This window comes from Lagopus muta, chromosome 2, assembly GCF_023343835.1.
Source record: "Lagopus muta isolate bLagMut1 chromosome 2, bLagMut1 primary, whole genome shotgun sequence".
In the NCBI taxonomy this organism is placed as follows: domain Eukaryota; kingdom Metazoa; phylum Chordata; class Aves; order Galliformes; family Phasianidae; genus Lagopus; species Lagopus muta.
The window spans coordinates 83,291,512-83,313,992 of NC_064434.1; the positions used below are offsets into that span (position 1 = coordinate 83,291,512).

A 22,481-nucleotide genomic window follows, 5' to 3' on the forward strand; every position below is an offset into this window, starting at 1 on the left:
CTCTTTTATAGATGGAAACTTAAGCTTAAACTACTTAACTGAAATATAATAGCAATTGTTTTTGTTGGAATACGATTAAGATATTCAGCTTTATACTCTGATATTTCCTATTTAGATTTGTAAGTAATCATTGAATCATAGGTATACCAAGAGAAGAAGTTACTCTTACAGAAATCTTTGCACACGTGGCTTGTACAGGACTGGCCGAGCAGTGAAACTATCTTGCTGCACAGTACCATTTGGAGAAGCCCTCATCCCTCACAAAGCACCACGGAAGCCACTATTTGGCAGGAACATGGCTAGATATGAGCTCTGACTGATGCTAAAGCAATACAGGGCTGTCTAAGCCACGCATGGGAAGAAATAGCTGAACCTTTTTTATTAAAGGACTGACTCTAGGCAGCCTATTATCTATAGAAATCACGACCAGGATTTTTTAAAATATCCACACACTTCCTTTTGAAGATATGGCTTCACAAGCCCATCACTTACATGAAGACAATGGAAAAAATGGCTGCAGCCTCTCCAGAACCAATGGGTGCCTTCAAATGATTAGCAACCAAAATCCAATACGAATTTATTTCTGTAGACTATCTGTTGCTCAAATGGAAGCAAAGCTGCCTGTGCTACAGACCAGTTATTTCATGTTACACCATGGCAGTGAAGCTTGGTGCTGGTCTAATGACAGCTTTCATATTTGGAGAAGAGATTTTTTGAGAACTGCCTGAGGAAAAATACTGGGTTGTCAAGAAAGAAGCTAAAATCAATTGTTCATCATTTTCAGGAGGAGAGTGGAGAAACTCAACTGACTGACTGTAATTAACTGGTTAACTCCTGCAGTCACACAGAGACACAGACACAAGAGACAATTCAGTGCTGTTCACAGACCGAAGCAAAAAAAACCCCAATCAATCACAAACACTATCAAGTTTTTAAAATCCATATGGAGTGGAGGGGATGTTTAGACAGTGGCACAACGCCTGCATCCATTCCTGTGACTCACAAAGCCCTTCTGCTCTACTGAGGTGGGTCTACCTCTGCACTGGCAGAAGAAGGCTCTGTGATGGCAGATGAACCAGCCTGTGTCTTTAAGATGCCCAAGGAGGCAGTGGTGGTGTAGAAAAGACATACCGTGCAGGAGCATGACATAAATCCACTGCCCATGTGCTCGGGTAGCACTGCAGTGAGCAAGGAAGAGGGGCATCAGCAGCTGCTGGTGTGTCAGAGCCTTGGCAAAACACAGGCTCCATCAGCAGCCCCTGATGGGGATGATGCACTTGTAAAACATTTACATTTTCAGCAGAATGTTTCTAATTAAACTCAATTGGCTTGCGCACCTGCAGGGAGCGACTCCGCTGCACCTCAGCTCCCTCTCCTACCGAGCACAAAGATGATGCATCTGCCTAGGCTACCACAAAGCACTGCGTGCCTTTTGCAAACTGACAGTAATTGAGAAAATGGATGGCAACAGCCATGTTTTGAGCTTGCACAGTTCTGGAAAGATCCTTCTTTTCTCTTCAAGTTTTTTGTTTTTAGGTAGGGATTTATTTATTTTTTGAGAGGATGAGACTGCTCAGGTTTTACAATCCCTTTGAGAGGGCGGGGGATTGGCAGGGCATTGTGTATTTTCTGGACTGTAGGGCTTCATGACTGATGCTGATAATAAACCCCTGAGGAAAGCACCTGTACAGACTCTGACTATGCTCGGATCGATGGGGAAAGGATGGTATTGAAGCATGCTATGGCTTGCAAATGCAAGGCAGAACAGCCAGCTGTCACTTATTAAATTCTCCTTAGCCTGTCTTAGTAGCACAGCCTGACTTGGACATGCGAATAAAGGGTTTTACTGATACGGTGTAATACTGCCTGAGATACTTCAGGTTTTGACAGAAAGCTCTGAGAAAACCAAAGGTTCAGAGAAGGCTGTTGAAATTGTGCAGGATGCCAGCAGGGCTTCTGGTTCCCAACTGCAATCCTGGACTCCCCTGTTCCATCTGCAGCGACCCAGCACTTGTCACTGAGATGTAAGTCATTCTCAAAAGAATATTTGAGCGTACCAGTCTTGTCGTACTGCGGCGTTGCCCTGCTGCAAAATGAGAAAAATGCATTTACTGGACTGTGGCAGCAGGTCAGCATCTCAAGTGTTCTCCCCTCCAATGAGCTCACTGGGTCAGAATAACGCTGTTTTGAATTGCACAGGACAGTCTCCTGGGTAACACGCTTCACAGCAATGCTTGGAGGGAACACGCCCTTGAATGCGAGGCAGTCAATGAGATTTATAATTACTGTGTTTTATAACCTCATTCATTCAGGCAGAGAAGGATATTGCAGAAGAGACCTCGGATGAGAGAAATGGGAGATTTGCAGCTACATAAATAACTGCTGTTAATATTAACTGAAACCTGGATGGCAGGTGCCCCGTCGTCCACTGCGTTGTCCTGCGTAACACAACAAACACACCGCCTGGTTTAAAGCCAGCTCTTTGTGCGGCACTAGGGTAAGGGGAGAGCTGAATTTGGACTGCAGCAACCCTCTTCTGCAGGAGGTGATGTAAAATCCAGGCGGTATCGCCCAAATCTTCTGATTGTGTTAAGCTCCTCTTGGCTCAAGGCCAGGTCCAGCTGTCGCTGCAGGACGATGACTGCCCTCCACCGCGGCTCTCAGCACCAACGCTGCCACATTTGCACACACGCACACACATACAAATTGTCTGAGCACAGAGGTGTTAATGCTACCGGGATGACAAAACAACCCTGGAGATGCCTCATCAACAGCAAGCTCTATGCAGAATGGGTTTTATTTTCAGAAAAGCCCGGAGGTTGGAAAAAAAAAAAAAATTCTCCTGATACAGTTTATCTGATGCTTTGTTTTTGAATGTCCTTGATGCAAAACACCATGCTATCATCTCTAAAGATTAAAAACAATCCCTTCTTATTGCTCTGCTGGGTATTTTCAAAGAAATTCATGCACAGATGAAAACAAATAAAAACGATGCCCGATGGCTCTGGGGAAATCCGGGCCTCTGGTTTCAGGTATTCTGGAGACAATTTCAAGCACACAAGGACCTCTTAAATCCTTGGAGAGAGCTCCAGTGAGGACACGCTGGCAAATCTTCAGTAGCTGTAATAGGGTGAGGCTGTGGGAGGATTTTGCACATCATTTCCATTTTGTGGTTTTTAGAGTACAGCCTAACTGTCCCAACTTCATTGTGAGAGATACTGGATTTTTATTTGTTTTTAAACTGGAACTTCAAAGGAAATAATAGCACCTCTGTTTAAACCTTTGGTTTAAAGGAAAGTCTAGAGCGTCTATGTTGGTTTTGTGATGCTAAGGTCTAGGGTTTTTTGGTGGACTGAAGCACGGGAGGAGAAAGTCTCCCTCCTGTCATCAGTGCATGATTGGGCCCCAAATGACAGAATTAAATGCAGTATAAAGCAAGTCAGCCTCCGGCACTGATGAAGGAACAGTTCAGCTCGCTTCAGTTAACATGTCTTTTGCTTTTACCCACTTGGCTTTATTGTTCAGAGGAGCTGGCCCAGCAGGAGGAGATCCCTCCCCCTCCACTCTGCTTCCAGCCCTTGCTGCTGGCAAGCTGCTGGCAGCTGCAGGACTTTCTTCAGCAGAAATCTATGTGGCACTGAAAGGCCACACTTAGGTCTAAAAATCAGCTGTTTTCTTTCTCTTCACTCCCGCACTGGCATTAGCTTGGGCTGAAAACACCCTGCAAAGGTATACTTGAGCACTTGGTTTGGAAAGGCGAGGCAAACTCATTTGCAAGGTCAGTGGCAAGCCAAAATAACTCCAGACAGAACTAGCATAAAATGCCTGTGCCAAACACATGATGCGAATATTGATTCGGGGTGGTGGTAGTAGGGAGGATAGCAGGGACAATGTTGAATACATAAACAGGCTCTGTTGCTCATAAACAGCCTCACGCTGCAGTATATCACAACGCATATGAAGGAAGCCACAGCAGGTCATGTTCAGATCAAGCTGCTGCACAGTTTCAACCCACTAGCTGCTTTTCAGCCAGCAACATGCCTGCATTGTGTTCTGCCACTTGCTGCTGTCTAGGGAGGGGTAAAGATGAGGAAAGAGAGGTGACAATATTGCCACTGATCTAAATTCGTAGCAGAAAAGACTAAAGATCAGAGGATGCCGGGGAGCTGGTCCTAAAGGAAAAGCTACTTCTAACTTAGTCCTGGCAGCTTGTGCTGGCTGCCTTTCAAAGAAGAGCTGCTTCCTCTGTAGACACACCAACTGGAATTTTCCAAACACCTTAAATACAACACACAATAAGGTAAAAATCATTCAATGTATTATTTTCAAACTAACTTTACACCTGCTATGCACTGCCCATCTACTTTACAGCAGTAGAATTTTGTTTGCCTTCAAATCTATATGCTGGCTGGATGTTGAACCTGTTTCCAGGTTTTTGAAGCAAGATCAAAAGTCTCTCTCCTGCTCTTGTTAAAGGGTCACATTTCCACACCTACATCACTGCTTCCCCAGACCCCTTCGCTGACAACAAATCCTAAAATCAAAAGCCTGAGCAATACTAAAGGCACAGTACAGGTTTTTCTTACTCGCTCCAAGCACTGGGATATGCTGCCATAGATTCCCAGGCCACTATAATTCCTCCCAATTTTGAAGATTCCTGGAAATTATTCACAGTGTATCTTCCTAGATAAAGATGCCTCTCATTAAAGATTCACTGAAATTGTCGCTTTTCTTCCCCAGCTAGAAGTTCTGATTAATGCAAAGCCATTTTTCCTAATCTCTTCGCACTTGGATTTTCCTCTCATTTTCTCCAGCCTTAAATAACTTCCTGAAATGAAGATGTAGCCATTCTGACTTCAATGAAACCTTGCTGGGTGCCAGGTCTGGACCTGCACCCATCCTGTCTTGAAAGCTGGACAGTACTGGAGTGGAAGATTCATATCAAACTTATGATGGACTAGAAACTCTCCCTATTCACCATCATCTCTTTGGTATCTGAGCAGCAGAAGTCTCTTCTAATACGAGATGCAGAGGAGCAGTCCCTCTGGTTCTTCTCAAGCTGTGACAGGGCCTATGACCACAGAGATGGAAAAAGTTTGCAAGAGATCTGGTTCTAAGTAAGCAAAAATAGCAGGGCAGCTCTTCCAACAGGGCTGCCAGCTAGTGAGGGAGAAATTGAGTAGTGCAGGACAATCGAGATTTAATCTATTTACAGAAATTCAGTTGAATGAATTTGATTTGAAAAGGTTTGTGCTACATGCATATACTGTGGCCTGTATATCTGCCGGCACTGATAGTGCACTATGTGAGCGTTCTTACTCCAGACACTAGTTACATTGATAAAATCACTCAGAACAGCTGACCAAGCTAAAAATAAATTTAAAAAAAAGGCTATCTTTCGGCTGAAGGATCTTTTACATTCCATTTTTACTTTGTGATGCTGCTATTTTTAATGCTGCTAATTTATATTTGCTAGTTTGGGAAAACTGATTTCAAACAATGGGTTACTTCCAAACCACTTCCTTTGATTGTTCTTCATTCACTATTCAAAGTGGGCAATTAAAATTAAAAATGGTATATGCTTCCAGTCTGCTCATCTGCTGTGTCAGCCAACAAATAATAGGTAACAGCTCATTACCTGACAGCTAAGATAGTATCCTAACCAATGGTGATTATGGTGATAGTCAAAGAAAGGTAATTTAACACTGCAGAAAATTAAAATTAACAGATCTCATATTTACTCAAATCATTTATTATTGGTGAAAAGCAGTTCCAAGCTTTCAATGTTGCTCATCTGCTTTATTTGCAGTACTCTAGAAATAACAGCAAGGAATACTAAATTGAGAATTTCTGCTACTTCTGATGTCTGGAAATCTCTGCAACTTGTAGATTTTATCAGCCTTTTTATACATTTACTTATTATTTTTTTTTTGCTCTGAAGGGAAGGCATTTTTCAGGCAAACAGGATGCTAAATGATCTACAAGCCTCATGCCAAAGATACAGCAAGCAATTTTGTTCATAACATGCAAAAAATGTGCAAAATCTCTTACTGAAGCTGAAAGGAGACCCAGTATCAGCCTGTACCTGGCAGAAGCCTGTCCCATACTATCCTCGTGCATAGTCTCAGCTCACAAAAGATTTAAATGCTGTAGGGTCTGGCTGTATGTTAACAAGCCTAGACAACATTGATCTTTGACCGTGCCAGCCTTCCTAGTACAGGATCATATATGATTTCAGGAATACCTCATTGCGGCACGTGTTTAATTTGACTTACCTTCATCTGCCTGTATTAGTCACTCCTGTGCTCTGCTGAGCTGAAAGTGACAGACGCAAAGAGAAAATACCATTGCCTGCCAATCTGGCACACTGATTGTAATTGAAAGTTCAGAAATTCTGCAGGTCTTGTTTAGATGCAAGGGAATAATACTGCTCTCTTATTAAAAACCATGCAGTTACTTGGAAGTGCCAAACCTGCTTGCCATCATCTGCTTTGGAAAGCTGCACAGGGGAATATTTACATAAGGATGAAGCTACCACTTCTCATTTTAAAAAATAATCACAATCTCACTGCTGCTTCAGAATTTATTCCAAATGCAATCCACAGCTCGTCCTTAGCTACCAAATAGGTGTGGCGTGCCTGGCATGTTACGCGTGAATGTGCTGCAAGAGTGCTATATTTCAGCCATACGCTGACTCTCTAGAGCTGGTTCATGTCACGTTCAATTCAGGTGTTAAGGTCTGCAATACACAGATTGGCTTGACAAGTGGTGAAGAAGGGAGAGCTGTTGCTTGTAATGCAAGGACAGATCAAAACCATAAGGCTAAGCTTGCAATGGTATCAGGTATGCCAGTAAATGGAGCAGCAGCTTTTCATGACCCCAGGCATGCCAGAGCCAGGTAAACACAGTAGTTTCCCAGAAGCTTTTCACTTCAGGCATCTGGCACTGCCCTTGTTGAGCTTTCCACTCTGCCAGCTTCAGCATCACCACCTGCTTACAAGCAAGCTTTCATGATTTCAACAAATGAAAGTCCTCCTGCTTCTGCCTGGCTTATGCAACCGAAAAAATCCTCTTGGCTCTTCCTTTTCTTACTCCACTCTACCATGGGACATAGCCCAGTCAGCAAATGGCACTGGGGACCTGGCCCTTATCAAAAGAAGCTCCAACCAGAAGAGAGTGAGCAAGAAAAGCACAACATGCTCATTCTATCTAAGTTTCATAACCCTACTCTATCACAGCCTGCTAAAATCAGCTGATAATACTTACCTTACATCTCCGAGGTACATATACATGTATGTTTGTGTGTGTGCATATACATACATGTGCATTTACTTCCCTGCTTCAGGGCACAAAGGATGACCAGGCCATTCTAGCTTGACTGCTTACAAACACTGAAAGCACAAAACCACATGGTCCCATCAGGGTCCCTCCTACTGAAAGTGTCCCACTCTAATAGCTGTCTGTGGCTTGTGATTTCCTAGCAGGAGTAACTTCCTCACATTGCCCTGCTTTTGCTCATGTTGCCCTAGTCAATACCATTCCTCATTGTCTATGATGTGGAAGAAAAAAACGAACTGAACACTGTGCATCTGTACCAAGGGCACTGTGAGTTACCGAAAAATATTTATGTTGATACCAAAACAGAGATGGAAGCTCTATTTTAAACACTGACCAAACTTGGTGAGGATTTGCCTTAGCTGAATGGTGATATTTTGCACCTGGGATGGAATAACCCCACATACAGGAGGATGCCAGCTGGGGAGAAACCTCCTCTACAGAAACCTTGGGGGAACCAAGCCGGTGGAGCACCCGCAGTGCTGTAAGCTGACAGCATACTGGGCTGCAGTAGTTAATGCGTCACAGCAGACTGAAGGAACTATTCCTTCCCTTTGGCGTTTGTGCCATTGGATGAGGAGTGCTGCCTCCAGATTTTTGGGCTCCCCAGTGCCCTAAAGATGATGACAAACTGGTGAAGGGCAAGTGCAGGGCCAGCACAGTGTCTGGAGTTATCACAATCTGCCTTTTCCTCTGTCTCTTCTGGGATGTCCAGTTCCCATCTCCAGCTACCTAACAGGCAACTGGAATAAAGAAGGGAGTAGATTTTTCTCAGAGGTGCTCAGTTGCAGTGGATTAAAAATTCAACATAAAGAGCGATGCAGCATCAAAACACAGGCCCACGAAGTGGAGGAATACCGACCTTCAGAAACACTGAAGGTTCAACGGGACACGGCCCCGAGCAACCCGCTGTGTGTGTGAAGCTGGAGGTGGGACCGGATGACCTCCAGAGGGAAGGCCCTTCCTCACCTGAATTCCTGTGTGACTCTAATGCGCCTCGTGCCATGCGTGCTAAGACACTGAGCGCACTTCACGTATCATCACTGGTGTCGGGTATCGCCAGCGCTTTCATCAGCTGGAGCGCTGCCGAGCTGACTCAAATACTGTACATCTTGTCTAGAAGCGATTGGAAAGGCACATGGCAGTTTCTGTGCATCTCAATTAGCCTTGTACCATGCACGCTGACATTCAAAACTAGCTGACACGGAGGCCTCTTCCCCACCCAGTTCAGAGTTTATACTGGGCTTGTCTGGTTTGCTACAAAACTTAACGCAGGCTCACACAGTAGGGCCCTCTCTCTCCTTCATAGTCACATTAGCTGGATTTTAGGAGGGTAAGTGCAAAGTGCACACAGTACAAAGCTAATGAATCAAACCCTTGTTGATGAATGCCTTTCAGGAACAAATCTCACACAGGACTCCACAGACCTGCCTCTTCCTCTCATTGTTCTGCTCTTAGGACACTGGGGAGCAACAGGCAGTGACATCCTTCCAAATTGGTATCTATTACTGCAATGCTAAGTGCCAGTGGCTATCACTCCAGCAAACCCGTTTGGGAAGCTCTGCTGCAGCATTTGCATTCTTATCTTTGTTTAGTCAAGGCTGGCAAAAAAAAATGCATACACAAATAATCTCCACTGTAGAGCTTGGCACTACTGCAATGCTGCCATTTGTGCTACAGCTGATTTTTATTCTCAGTCTCTGATGCCACAGACAATCTTGGAAAGCACATGCAGCCCACTAAGCAATGCAGCTGGAAAAGTGATGTTTTTACAAGCCTACTCTTTGTATTAAAATGAATGCTGACAGGAGAATGCAAGCAAAAAGAGAATCAGGCTAAACATTATTGCAGTAATTTCTCTGGAACAAGTCAAGGTAATTTCACCTCATTTCCTGCCATAAACCTTGCACTAGGAGACCCTCACATGACTAATTTGAAGAGGAAGATGGCCTACACAAACACAAACACCCCCTTAATTACACGGTTTCTCTGCATCTTCAAGGAAGAACAGAGACAGTGCCTAACAAAAGGGCTCTGCATCAGCCTCACAGAAATCCCTTTCTATGGGCAAGAAGTAGAGGAAGCGACCAAAGCTAAAGGCAATGTAATTTTTCACTTACCACTTAAAGGGAGTTAAAATGAAATTGCCACTTCAGCCTCTCAGAATTAAAGACGAAAAATAAAAACCAATTGTTTTATTTTTTACAAAGTTGATGGCTATTAAATAAAGCAAGACAGAAAATTACTACCCACCCAACTTCCAAAAATACTAATAATGAGAAGGATTTAGGCAAACATTATATTTGACAATGCCAGTGAGCTGCATGACTCCAGAAAACAACCGCAAGACAGAGATGCTCATGCCTGTTTCTGATTATGCAGATCCCACATGCAGTTGGCATGCTATGCCCAACAACTGCCTCCAGCCCTGCCTTTCTTGAGGGAAGGCTCAGCTAGCAGCACTGGTCATAAATCTCCCCACCAAAAGGTGATTAAGTTCAAAATCTCCTGTCGTTCTGTCAGAAAAACACAGAAGAGCTGCAAATCCATCAAATCGCGTCTTGTAGATAGGTATCTGAGGAGAATACATGGCAGTTGGTGATAGATGGAAACTACTGCATTGTGTCTTTGGACAGTTTATATGAGTATCTCTTTCCAAATTAACATTCTTGCCATCTGATTCTCATTAGACTCACTCAGCTGTTCTGCTCATCTTATATTTTTCCTCCCTAGGGATTAACATTGATTTTTTTTTTATCTTGCACACAAACAGGAAGGTCACAGTGTTTCCTACAGGGAGGATTCATTCAATAAGGAACTATGCTATTAAAGCTGACTTGACGATATTGTCAATAGAACTCAGCTGCCACAATGCCGGCTATTTTTTAAGCCATTCCAGCTACATTCATCATTCCACTCCATGTTACACATGAGCCTCTTAACAACTCATTAAAAATATATATGTATATAATGGAGGTCAGCCCTACTAACATTGAAACCCCGCATCTAATTTAAAAAAGAAATAACAGAAAATAATTACAAAATGCTTATGGGAATAGAATATCTTCAGCAGAAAAAAAAGGAAACTGAAAGAAAAGACTGCAGGTGGGCCTGCAAGACTTTTTTTAGCTGGACACTGGGTTTCAGCTCATACATGAGGACCATCATGGGAATAGTTTTCTCCATCCTCTTTTTCTAGACAGCGTTTTCCCTCCCTCCCTTTATATTTTTGCACTTTGAAAAAAAATAGGCAACAGTCATCTTAGCAATATGAAAAAGCAGCTCAGTGATAGAGTGGAGCTTTATAGCAGCAACAGGGAAGGAAGACAGGAAAGGAACAAGAGGAGTCTTCTCAACATGTAAAAAAAATGTCACAAAGAAAAACAGGAAACCTACACTAAGTCCCTGTGGAAAGGAGTTGAATTTTCCAAACTGCTGAGGAGTTTGGAATTGCCTGTTTGGATGTTTTCAGACACTCTTTCAACACCACTGGATTCTTTCAGATTCTTCGTAGAGAATTTTGCCTTTCTTGGATGAAACAGCGAAGAAATACCATTGAAAGAGCCTGCTGGGGCAAAACAAGGCTGGGCTCATCTGCAGAAATACGCTAGGCAGATCTGGACAGAAAAGGAAGAAACAATCTGGTGAACAGCTGTGTGGACAGCAAATAATGGATGAGAAAACAAGTGATTTAATTGTCTCTGGTCAATGCTTTACCTTGTTATTTTAAAGTAAGCAGTCTCTTCTGCATCCTTTACAATTCTTTCCCTTTGCCTTCCCTCCTCTACACCTCTATATCCCCATTTGCTGGTTCTCCACATGCACTGGAGAAATGCAGTACTGAATAGAAGACCGTGAGAAAACTTGGTTACAGCATGCAGAGATTTTCCCAATTGAGGAATACTTATGGGGTGGGCTAAACTGTTGGAGTGCTTTGTACTAGCAGCATAGTTCAAAAACATCCTGCTGGAGACTAGACTTATCAAACAGCTTCATAATTCACCCTTCCAGTATTTTCCTGTACACACTGCATTAGGAAGACCTAAAAGAGTCCCTGAGTCCGTAGCTCTCCAAGCAGCAACACAGCGGACGTCACTGGTCTTCCTTTGGGCTGCTAGAATCTCCCGTTGGCTGTCACTATTACTTACTTAATTAAAAAAAAAAAGGCACTTTGTTCAAGGTTGCTCCATTTTTGGAAAGGCCTGCAATGACTGTCTACTCTAATGCTTTTTCCACCTTTAGGTCTGTCATCCCTCTCCTTAAAAATCCCAAATCTTCTCATCGGGGGAAACTGCAAAGCTGTGCTGGCACAACGATGTTCTGCTTGCGCTGAATTTGTAGAGCAGAAGGATATATTCACTGTCAGAGCAGAAAGGAAGCACCCTCCTCCTTCCCCCCACAAAAAGCTATTTTTTGCAGGCGTTGTCATATCTTATCCTCAGGAAGAGAAGAGGGCTGTGCTAGAAAGTCTTCAGATTCACATTCGCTCTCTTTTGCTCTGTCCTTCACAGCATGGCTGTGCTTATCAATACAAGGGAGGGCAACTGGCAACACGCAGGCTAGGCAGAGTCCTCTAACGAAAACAAATCCTTAGCAGAGGATGAAGTAGCTCACAGATCTGCCTGCTAAAACCCACTCCCGCCGCAATAATGTTCTCAGCACTGCTCACACTTAGGGACAGGAGGGTATAAACAGTCACAGCACATTACTCAAAATATTTTGGGTTCCAAAAGCCCGAGTGAATAAAGCACCACAGGACTCGAGATATATAATCAGAATAAATAAGATTTTGTGCTGATAGAGCGCCTGTCATCTGAAAATATGCAGAGATATTAATTAAGCTCTCTAACCCCAGATGAAGTAGATTAGCAGCTTCATCCCTGTTTTACAGAGGTTTAGAGCAAAGCGTGACACACCACAGCTGACAGGAGGAGCTGGAGCTGGGCGTACAGGGGCTGAACATCAGAGCTCCCCCTCCAGCTACCTGGGCTGCTTTCAATGGAAAAGGGCTGAGAGGCGCTTTGTACTGGGAGAGGGAGCACCCACCCTGCTGCACTATGCTAGCAAGGACTTGGCCTGAAGGGCTTTGAAAAAAAGCATGAAGTCTGTAAGTGACAAACACATGTGATACCATCCAAAGGTGTTTAAAAGAAGAAAAATGTTGTGAAGTACTTCCAGCTTCAAAATGCATTGTTTAGGAAAAGTAAGCGGATCCATGTATTCAAAACCTCAACCAAAACATTTGGCCGACTCTGAGATGCAAAGAATATTTTGAAATTCATTCTGCAGTCATTATCTACTCAAATTCAAGTTCTTATGGCAGTAATTCCTCAAGGATTCACTTTGAATATTTGTAAATGCAGAAGATGTGATAAGAAAAATATGCTCAGAATTTATCACAGAAATAGTACAACTGTCCTCTCAACTGAAATTTACCTGGTCTCTATCTCTGCTTATCGTCTGTGCCAAACAAGAGCAGGGTGCCATCCAATGCAGCTAGAAAGAACTATCGCTGGAACACATAAAAGTAGGTCATTCCTTGCATCTCTAGGCACAATTATCCACCTCATTACAATTAGGTGGGCAAATGCACAGTAGTCCTAACTGCAGAGGGATGCATTTTAATTGTGATGTTCAATTCTCTGTACACAAATATAAAAAAAAAAAAAAGGAGCAAGAAGTGTCACTAGAAAACAGAGACAGACTGTGGCATACTTATCTACAAAACAAGAAACAAACTGGATTATCTGTAGACATAAAGCAGCTCCTTAGATGATAAGTAACCACATTAATATGAAAATGATGCTGTTTTGTTCCCACATTTAAACACAGAAAGCATTCTAACTTCAGCTTTCAAGGTAAAAATGCTTTTAATTAGTTGTCCTGGCTACCATGTGAGACACACAGACCTTGGTATGATGAAACTACGATCACCTACCCTTGCTGAGAATCTGTCTTGTGATTTATATGACTACTCCATGCCAGCATGATGCAAATCCCCTAGGAAGGAACGCATGTCATCCTTAAAAATATTAAGCAATCAAGCCATGTTTTTATTATGTGAATGGATGCCTTTGAAAACAAGGATGCATGCACCATACTGGGAGTTAAAATGAAATAAATGAACAGAAATAATTCATTTCCATGTTCTAATCAGTGGAGACTGTAGTCTTCAAATTATCCTGATGCTTCCAAGTGCGAGTCTGGAGACAATAGGTTGACTATGCTACTAAAGTGAACATGAAATTGCATCGTAAGTACACAATGAAGGACAAATTTAACGGTTCAAGTCTCTCTGTAAAGTTTGTTTCTTTTTATTCAGCCCTTGCATCCTGCTGAACAATTAAGAACAGAAGATTTGAACAAAGCATTGGATAGTTTTTAAATGCTGAAATCTAACAAAAAGTAAGCTACTTATTGTATGCAAAAGGACCATAATAAAGAAAAGAATGGTTTTCAGTCATGTTCTTCTGTTTCTAGCATTACTAGGAGAGAGAAATGTGTGTTCCATCAGCTAAAAGGATGTCTCTGGGAAGCGGAATAAATATTATCAAAGACCAGAACTGCATGCTTGCTGGTTATGCTGTATTCACAGACCTGGACACCCACACTTTTGCAAGGACCCAAGATAACACTGTTACACTGCTCATTGCTATCATAAATCACAGCCCATTCATTAGAGCTGCTGACCTTTCAGAAAAAAGCCAACAAAACTAGCCCCAACAGGCACAGGAGATGGAAATAGAGCTTCCGTAATGAGATCAGGTTAATACAAAGCAATTGAACTAGTCTGCTGTATTTGTATGGAAATGCGTATCGGTAATAATTTACATGAGTAGAAGACCAAAGGATAATATGGTGTTTTCTTTACACACTGAATCTACACCACTGTCTTTGAAGCTAAGCTAAATATTAAACACAGTATTTTTTGTAAGTGTGCTATTTGCTTAAGTTTTCTCATCTTAGAAAGAACTGTAAAGAGTGTAGAGAGAGGCAATACAATAATGAAAGAAATGGGATCGGTTCTGTCTCAGTTATCTATGAAATCAGTAATAGCAGCAGGGGATGAATAACAAACGATGGCGTGCAATATCTTCCACGGGAAGAATGGGGAACATGAAATGGATCAGTGTGGCTGGGAGGAGCTGCAGCAGGAACATACAAAATTTGACATACAAGGTTACAGAGCAGAGAACAGACCCGTGAGCCTCCTTGCAGAAGGGCATTGCGAATCTGAAAACTAACACAGGCTCCAGACAGGACAAGCTCACAAAGGAGTAATGTACTGTGGATTACTAAACAAATAAAACCTACATCTATTTCAGGAAGTCCCAGGTTGTATTCATTAACTCTGATGTAGTGAGGGAGATGAAAATGCTCATTTCCTTCCTTTTGAAATACATGTCTCTCCTTCTCCTTCCCTTAAAATGTTAATTTTTTTTCTAGCTCTGTGAAACATCTCTGCTATGTGAGATGTTTGCTGGGCAAGAGTCTTCTGAATATCTCAGAATGTTTTTAGTTTGTATTACAGTGTTACATACTTAGCATTTGGACTCAAATTCAACACGCTAGCATTGATTTTTCCCTTCTCTGAATCAAAAGGGAGAATGGTGCTCAAGGCACCAATTACTGGGAACTAGCAAACTTCAACATTCTTCCTCAGTGACATACATGTAGATAGAGTCATATATTGCTTTATAAGGGAGCGTCATCTGTTGCAGCTTATGTTTCATTTTCTGACTTGGTTGGGCACACGACAGTTTTGTTACCACTGTCCCAAAGCTACGTATGTAATGAATTATGTATTAGGTACGTAATGAGAGAAATAAGCATTTGCTATTGGGTTTTGAAATATGCTGGCAAACTGATTAGGATGTGACAGAGCTGTCTAGTCACTGTGCAGTATGAGGGGGTAAGGGATAAGCTCTTCCTTGTGCATCAGTGAAGACATCTATCCCACTAGCCCATGTACAGGGCTGATTCTTGCAGGAAAGGCCCCAGAAAGTCTTATTTTGACAAGAATGGAACTCTTATAGAAAGGGAGGGAAGATGGAAATGTATGAACGAGGAGAAACGTGGAAGGCTTATTTCCTGAAGAGAGCTGTGCTCCTATAGCATGTACAATTTCTAGGTATCAAGCCAGCCTGCTTCTGACAGCAAATCAAACCAAATGATAACTCTATACTTCAACAGGAATAATTTGATTCTTTGATAAGTTCCAAATAGCCCCAAAGCCTGATTGTCTATGTTCTTCCCAATGACAGTAACTTCTCAATGAGAGCTTTCTTTAATATCTACTTTGTAAAGGCCATAGATGGATTCTCAGCAGGAGCTTAAGGATCCTGCAACACCACTTACAAACTGCAAGCTCTGGCAGGAAGCAGCACTGCTCCTAGTCTAGTATCTCCTACGTGCCCGTGGTTTGCTTACCACAGTATCAAACACCAGAGCTGCCAAGAGCCTTGCAGTGAGGCTGAGCGTGCTGCCCATCTCTTCAGGGACACCCAGCAACACATCCCTGCTTCACCTGCAGCTCCCACGCAGAAGGGAGCTTTATAAGGAAAGCACACCAAACTGACAGCTATTGTAAACACCTACGGTCACAGTAAAACACAATTGTTTTCAGCTGTGCAGAGAGAGCTTGTGTTTATTATGGTGGTGACTCTGCCCTGAGTAAAAGTTATTGACACCCAGTGGACGCATTCATCGCTACATCTGTGCCCTTCATTTACAGCCAGCAACACTCTTCAAGTTGGAACTTTCCAAATATAGCTTTGACAACCCAGTTCTGGGAGCCCAGGGGAAGAGACATGACTACTTTGCTAATTGATGCTGGTACACCAGGGAGAATCAGCACTGTCTACAGCAGTTTTCCCTTAAAGTGGACTAGGCCAGTTGGATGGCAACTGCACTAAGTCAGACAGTAGTTCTCATAACCAGTTCCACTTTCCCTAAACCATTACACAGTAACAACTAAGTGCTCAAATGTTTTTGGAGACCAGCATTGAAACTGCATGTGAATTTAATGTCAGCTGTCTGTGTATTCAGCTTGGATAGCTTTAAGTCCCTTGTACCTAGTTGATAATACAATTTGGCCTCTGGCATAACCTAAGTCACACATTTCCCTCAAGTAGGTGAAAGAATCAGCTATACCCAAGAACCTGTTTTTTTAATAACAGCATGGCCAGTATTTATCTAACACATACCTTTCAGAAGGGTATTCAGCTTTCTTTTGATGGTCTCAAAGAGGTGCAAAATTCACCTTCTTCACCACTTGCTTCGCTGCATCTTCAATTACCTAAATCTCATCTAAGTTCTCCATGAGGACACTGTCTCATTCAGTATACAAGACATTCACACAGCTAGCAGCCTCTCAATATTTTACTTTTGCCCTTTCTTTTTAATGCATAGTCCATAAAAGCCTTGTTTACCATGCGTTATTCAAGCTCTATTCTGAAGGCAGAATGATTAATTTCTGTATAGGCTTTTCAATAGTGCTCATCAGATGCTTCAAACTTGCTATGTGCAATTTCCTCACTTTTGGAAAAGCACAGAAAGGAAAGCCGTTACGTGGCATCCTAGAACTACTGCTGTGCTTCATCTCAGCAGAGACAGACCAGCCTTTTGATATCGCAGCTAGCAGGTGTAAACCATCAGCTGCCAGCATGCCAAGCTAAAGGAGATGAGGAACATGGATAAACAAGTCATTTTCACTGATATTTACTGATACCAGAACAGAAAGATTTTATGGAGACCAAGAGCTGTGGAGTAGAAGTACTCTCACAGGTTCAGTTCCTCATATGCCTCACCTGGTTTCTTAACCCAGTCTCATTCTTCTCATCTGTCCAGCCATATCCAGCAATATCTACCTTATCGCACTTATTGCATCTACTTTACTATCCATCCTTCTCTCTCTCCGTCACTATTATGCCTTTCCCTTTCCCTATTTGTTCATAAATTTAGTCCTTACACTCAAATTCTGCATCTCCCTGTCTTCTTTGCCTCTTCCTTGATCTTAGTCCCATACCTTCACTAAGAGATGGTGGAACTTACTGGGTCTTGAGGGAAGAGAGTATCCATACAGAGTTTAGAAATACTAATCTACTAAGCGTACACAAAATGTGTTTATTAAAGATTGTAACTTGGATGACCTTGGAAGGATTTTCTTAAGAAAAGCACATTAATACATTATGAAAACCACTCACATCTGACAGAAAGTGGGAACATCACAGCTCAATAAAGAAGACATCACAGAAACCTTTAAAGCCTCTTCTTTAGCCTCATTTTCAGAAAGAGTTAAGCCATGCTGGGTGACATTTTCCAAAGAAAACTGAGCATCTCAGAAAATGTTATTCCAAATGACTACAGTTTCAGAAAATTGCAAGTAACTGAAATGAGATGACACAGTATGTGGCTTTGCTCATGAAGTAAGACAAAAATGAGATATATTTATACCATGTTGGCATCTAACTCGATGGCTTGCCTGATACTGGTTACTTGTCTGAAATCATGACAATAACTAAGCAAAGCATATCATTCTGGCTTTCTAGACTGTGCAAAAGTCGGATCACAACCAAGTAAATTCTACTGTTCCATTAAGCATATGAGTATGGTATGTGCATTGCTGTTTTGTGACCTCCTCCTGACAAATGCAGTAGCTATTCTTTTACTGGTTCTGCACTGAACAAAAGTGCTTACAGCTTTCTCCTCCCTTGCCTGTAGGAGCTACTACTTTCTCTTGATCATCACTTCACTGTATGTTTGTCCTCCTGTGCACTGATAGCCCTTCAGTTTTGAAGTTGTCTGCAAACCTTATCATGCTTAAATTGACACCAGAGAATACAGCTCTGCTAGCAAAGTAGTCACCTGGATATACAGTTCCTGTAAAAATTAAACTGGTCAAGAAAGTCTTATAAAACTCAAGACAGACACAATAAGGGCTATAGTTAACAAGATACATCACTGATGAAATACAATTAAAAGTTCTGATTTCATAAATTAAGTGGGTTTTAAGCCTCTACACTGCATCTTGCATAATAATAACAATAGCAATAATGATAATAAATTGATAGCAACAACAACCTGAAAGCATAGGCCTTATGTCTCTAAGTGTGTTTTAGGGACGGTGCAACAGAAAAAAGTATTTGTCAGATAGGAATGCTACCAAAAAAAACCACCCATGAGCATCAAATAGGGAGTCACTGTTCCTATAAAAGATTGGAGTTAAGCCCCAGCTTAAGACAATAGTTTTATCATAAACTCATAGTTTGTCTTCATGTGAGTAGACATGACTCTGGCTCAAGGTTTACGAACCCCATATATATCTATATAGCTGTTATTTCAGATCTTCTTAACATCAATACATTCCTTATTTAAAATGCATAACAGGTAGTAGAAAAAGTAGTAAGGACGATCAAGCAGAGAATTTCCAAAACTATCAGCATTTGTCAATTAAAGTATTTATTTTTGATCAAGTACTAATTAGTTAAAAACATTTGATCTAATCTTAAAATAGATGTTCAGGCTACCCCATTTACTCTCGAAACAGTCACTTGCTGTAAGGATTAGGAAGACAGTGGCATTCAGAGCAAGCATGAACCCTCTTCTATCTTATTACAGTTAATCATGAATGTACATACGATAATGGAGCTGAGCTCCTACAAACTCACCAGGCTGTGCATAATTTCGACTCCATCTGGATTCACTGTGAGCGCCTCATCATACAATTGCCTAGCCACCTCCAAATTGCCTTTCATCTCTGCAAGCCTCCCACGCATGTACAGTACAGCATGAGATGTGGGGAAAAGACTAGCTGCCTCCTGGATACAAAAGCCTGCTTCCTTGAGATGCTGCTGTTCCATGAAAAGTTCAGCTGAAAAAAATAACACAAAAACACCCTACCATTAGTTGAAATAATTTAGACACCTTTCTTCATTTTAACTATGTATCATCTTCCTTAAACATATTAAACCACGAGGTCACCATCCTGCACAGTGCTTATTATGATTATTTAGTGTTTATTAACACAAAGTGGAGACAGTAAATGGATATTCTGTAATGTTAAAGTCTTTACACAGACTTTGATGGACCTCTTTAGATGTTGAGAGAGGATGGCCTTAGTGATACACCGGAGCGCTTCCTCAGAGGGGATGTAAACATGTGCTGAACTGAGCTCTGAGGAAGCAGGGCTGGTGGCCACTTGGAGCCATCATATGTGTTTCCAAGTAATCTGTGGAAACAGAGGACAGAATAAGCCATTACTGTCAACTGAGCAGTTTAAACATGTCAGAGTAATAGAACACATCTGACCAAGCTGGATGTTAAATAACTTATTCAAAAGAGTATTTCCATATTTTGAAAAAATAATTAAAAGTGTTTTTCCTCTGCTTACTTGTCTAGTTTACGAAATAGCTGTCTCTGAAGTTTTCAAAGTCTCCATTAAAATCCAAAGGCTTACATCACAGAGACTTATTTATATTGCGTATTCACAAACTTACCTCCTCACACATATTCTACAGAAATTAAAAAGCAGCTTTTGGAAGAGACTGCTCAGTAATTTGCTTTCTCATCTCTTAGCAATGATGCTGGCATTTTTCTTACAAAGGCACACTGAGATGTTTGACTGTCAGTTTGTTTGTTAATCAAATCTTTTCTGAAGTTAAACAAATTTCTAAATGTATTTCATTGTTAGATTTTAGAACTTCTCAGGATTTCATATGCATTAAATTCTAGCAGAAGGCTTCAGAAGTGATACTCCATTTTCATCGACACACAAATGAAAAGGGAAATTGTTTTTTTATAGGCAGGTGTGTGTATATCCATGCATGTACATAAAATAATTTTCTCTTTGTACATCACCCTTTAGTCCATAACCTGTTAGCATTCTATCCCTTATTACTGGAAAAATTTGAAGTCCCTTTATTTTTTTTTTAAGTGATGTGGTAGTGAAGTAGGTATTGACAGCTCTAGAGTTCAATTTGAAATGACAAGTTCAGGCTCCAGAGTTAGATAAACAATTCTGAATTTAGATCCAACCTTAAATGCCCTTACTTTCAAAGGTATGCTCTCAGAAAGATTCTGTGCGGGAGTAAAGTAGCTTTAAAAATTAGGTCTCTTGTACAGCTCTTAAACTGACAGTTTTGGAATGCTAGGAAGACCATGAAGACTCTGGGGACTTGGCATACTGACATGGAGCTTGCTGGCCAAGAGGCAAGCAGGAGAGCATCCCAGCACCAGCCCTGCCTGAGCAGAGGAGGCTCCTCCTCAACCCATCAGATGTGAGCCTGGGAGCACAGCTAGCTCTGCTGCTGGCATGCTGACCATGATGTCCACTGAGGTGGCAGCATGGCTTAACACCCAGATCTAAGTGCTCCTCCTGAGAGCAGAGTGAGACAACGTCGATAAAAAGCTGGAATATTTCTTAGCCCTCCCAAAGTTGTACTTCAGATAAACATCCTTCTCTGAGGCTGTCAACATGAGCACAACAGCTCCTTGGTAAGAGCGATGTACTTAAAAAGTGACTCATATACATTTCTGTCTGGTTAATCATTACAAAATCTCAGTACGCATCCCCTTCTTCGGCTCCAAGAGGGTGCAGCCATCTAATAGCAGAAAGGAAGGCCATCCATCTTGTCAAGCTGAGTATGCGCACAACCTTATTCAAGAGTTTGTGGGAGGACAGCATTTTACTTGTGCTTCCCAAAGAACAGAGCATTTTCCTGCCAAGAGCTGTGCAGCAGCTGATGCTATACATGTGGTAATAATGAGGATGGAGATGTGCAAAGTGACGATTCACAGCCTGAAGATAAACACTTAGCACAGCCCTAGCAGAGCAAAAGAAGAGGTGAAATCCTGGCACTATTTGAAGGCAGCAGAAGTTCTGGCTGCTGCTGTATTAAAATCTCTATTAGCAACTAACAGCATAATGTGACTTGTTTAATTTCAAAAAAGCACGAGGAGCAAGGTGGTTTAGATGTGAAATCATGCACAGCCTGTGATTCAATGCATAGAAAATAGGGAGTACTTATTCTTTCTTTCAACGGTGCCTGTAAATCTTCTTCGGTAATAACAATTATTTAGAGGAAGTGCAGCAACACAGAATCTGAATAAGATCTACAAATTGTATTTTATGGTACAGTAATGTAGCATATTAAAGTTCAATCCATTTCTTCACAGGCTCAATAGTCAGTAAAAAACGATTTAATGGTGTGGGAGGCCTAATTTGCATCAAAAAAGAATGAGAGAGGTGCTTGTGGGTTACAAGCCACAAGCTGGGTTACCCACCCAGCTAAAAATAAACACTAAGGGAAATCATTTAGGCCTGCACTAAAATGTGCTTTCTGTAAACTCATTTTTTTTTACTTCTATTGCATACTCATTTCATTTACAGATGAACAAGATGTGCTTACGCAACATGGAGTAAGAACTGAGGCAGAGATCAAAGCCAAAAACCAAGGATTCAATGAATTTATCACAGATTACCACTCCCACTTCCTTAACAGTGCTGGAAGTACTGAAATGCCTGCCTTTGCGTTACCTGGGTTAGCAGCTTCCTGTCTGTTTGGCTATTCAGGATATCTTCCTGTATCACTTAATCATGCTGTACATAAAAACCTGACCAAACAAGCGGCATTCACAAGGCAGCTCCGTATAAGAGACGTGGTACTTGATGCCTCTCCAAAGCAGACAGCATTTCCTCAGGGTGAAACAGGTATACAGGATGTGGGATTTGCCATGGAAGGTTCACTGCTTCAGGGAAGCCGTCTACCCACCTCAAGCTGCTGGATTACATTGTTCTCAGTGCTGCCACTCTTTGCAGCTTTGAATTCAAAGGCTATCTTTTACAAGCTTTCTTCCTATCTCTTACTTAACATCATCTTGATAAATGTTTAAGTAAGTTTTCAAAGTGTTTTGAACTAAATATTACTAAAGGCACTCCCAGTGCTACAAAGCACAAAAATAATCATCCTCAGTGCACTACAAGCATTTTTGCCATAACTACTGAGACCTTGAGCAGCTATCCAACTGACTCCAAGAACCAGCCTAGCGTGATTCATTTCTGTCCCAGATCCACCTTATGCTTCACACAGCTCCCAAATCCACTTCAAAGTTCACACATGTGCTCTTTTGCAGTACTGTCCATCCTT

The 22,481-nt window shown here is 41.8% G+C and overlaps 1 protein-coding gene across 3 annotated transcripts in view; it reads right to left on the reverse strand.

Moving 5' to 3' along the window:
- Nucleotides 1–22,481, reverse strand: part of TTC7A (tetratricopeptide repeat domain 7A) — a 161,456-nt gene that overhangs the window by 17,411 nt on the left and 121,564 nt on the right. For all 3 annotated transcript variants that reach the window (XM_048935088.1, XM_048935087.1, XM_048935089.1), the window contains one exon: nucleotides 19,005–19,207. In XM_048935088.1, the coding sequence (XP_048791045.1) occupies nucleotides 19,005–19,207 (203 nt within the window). The remainder of the gene's footprint in view (nucleotides 1–19,004; nucleotides 19,208–22,481) is intronic.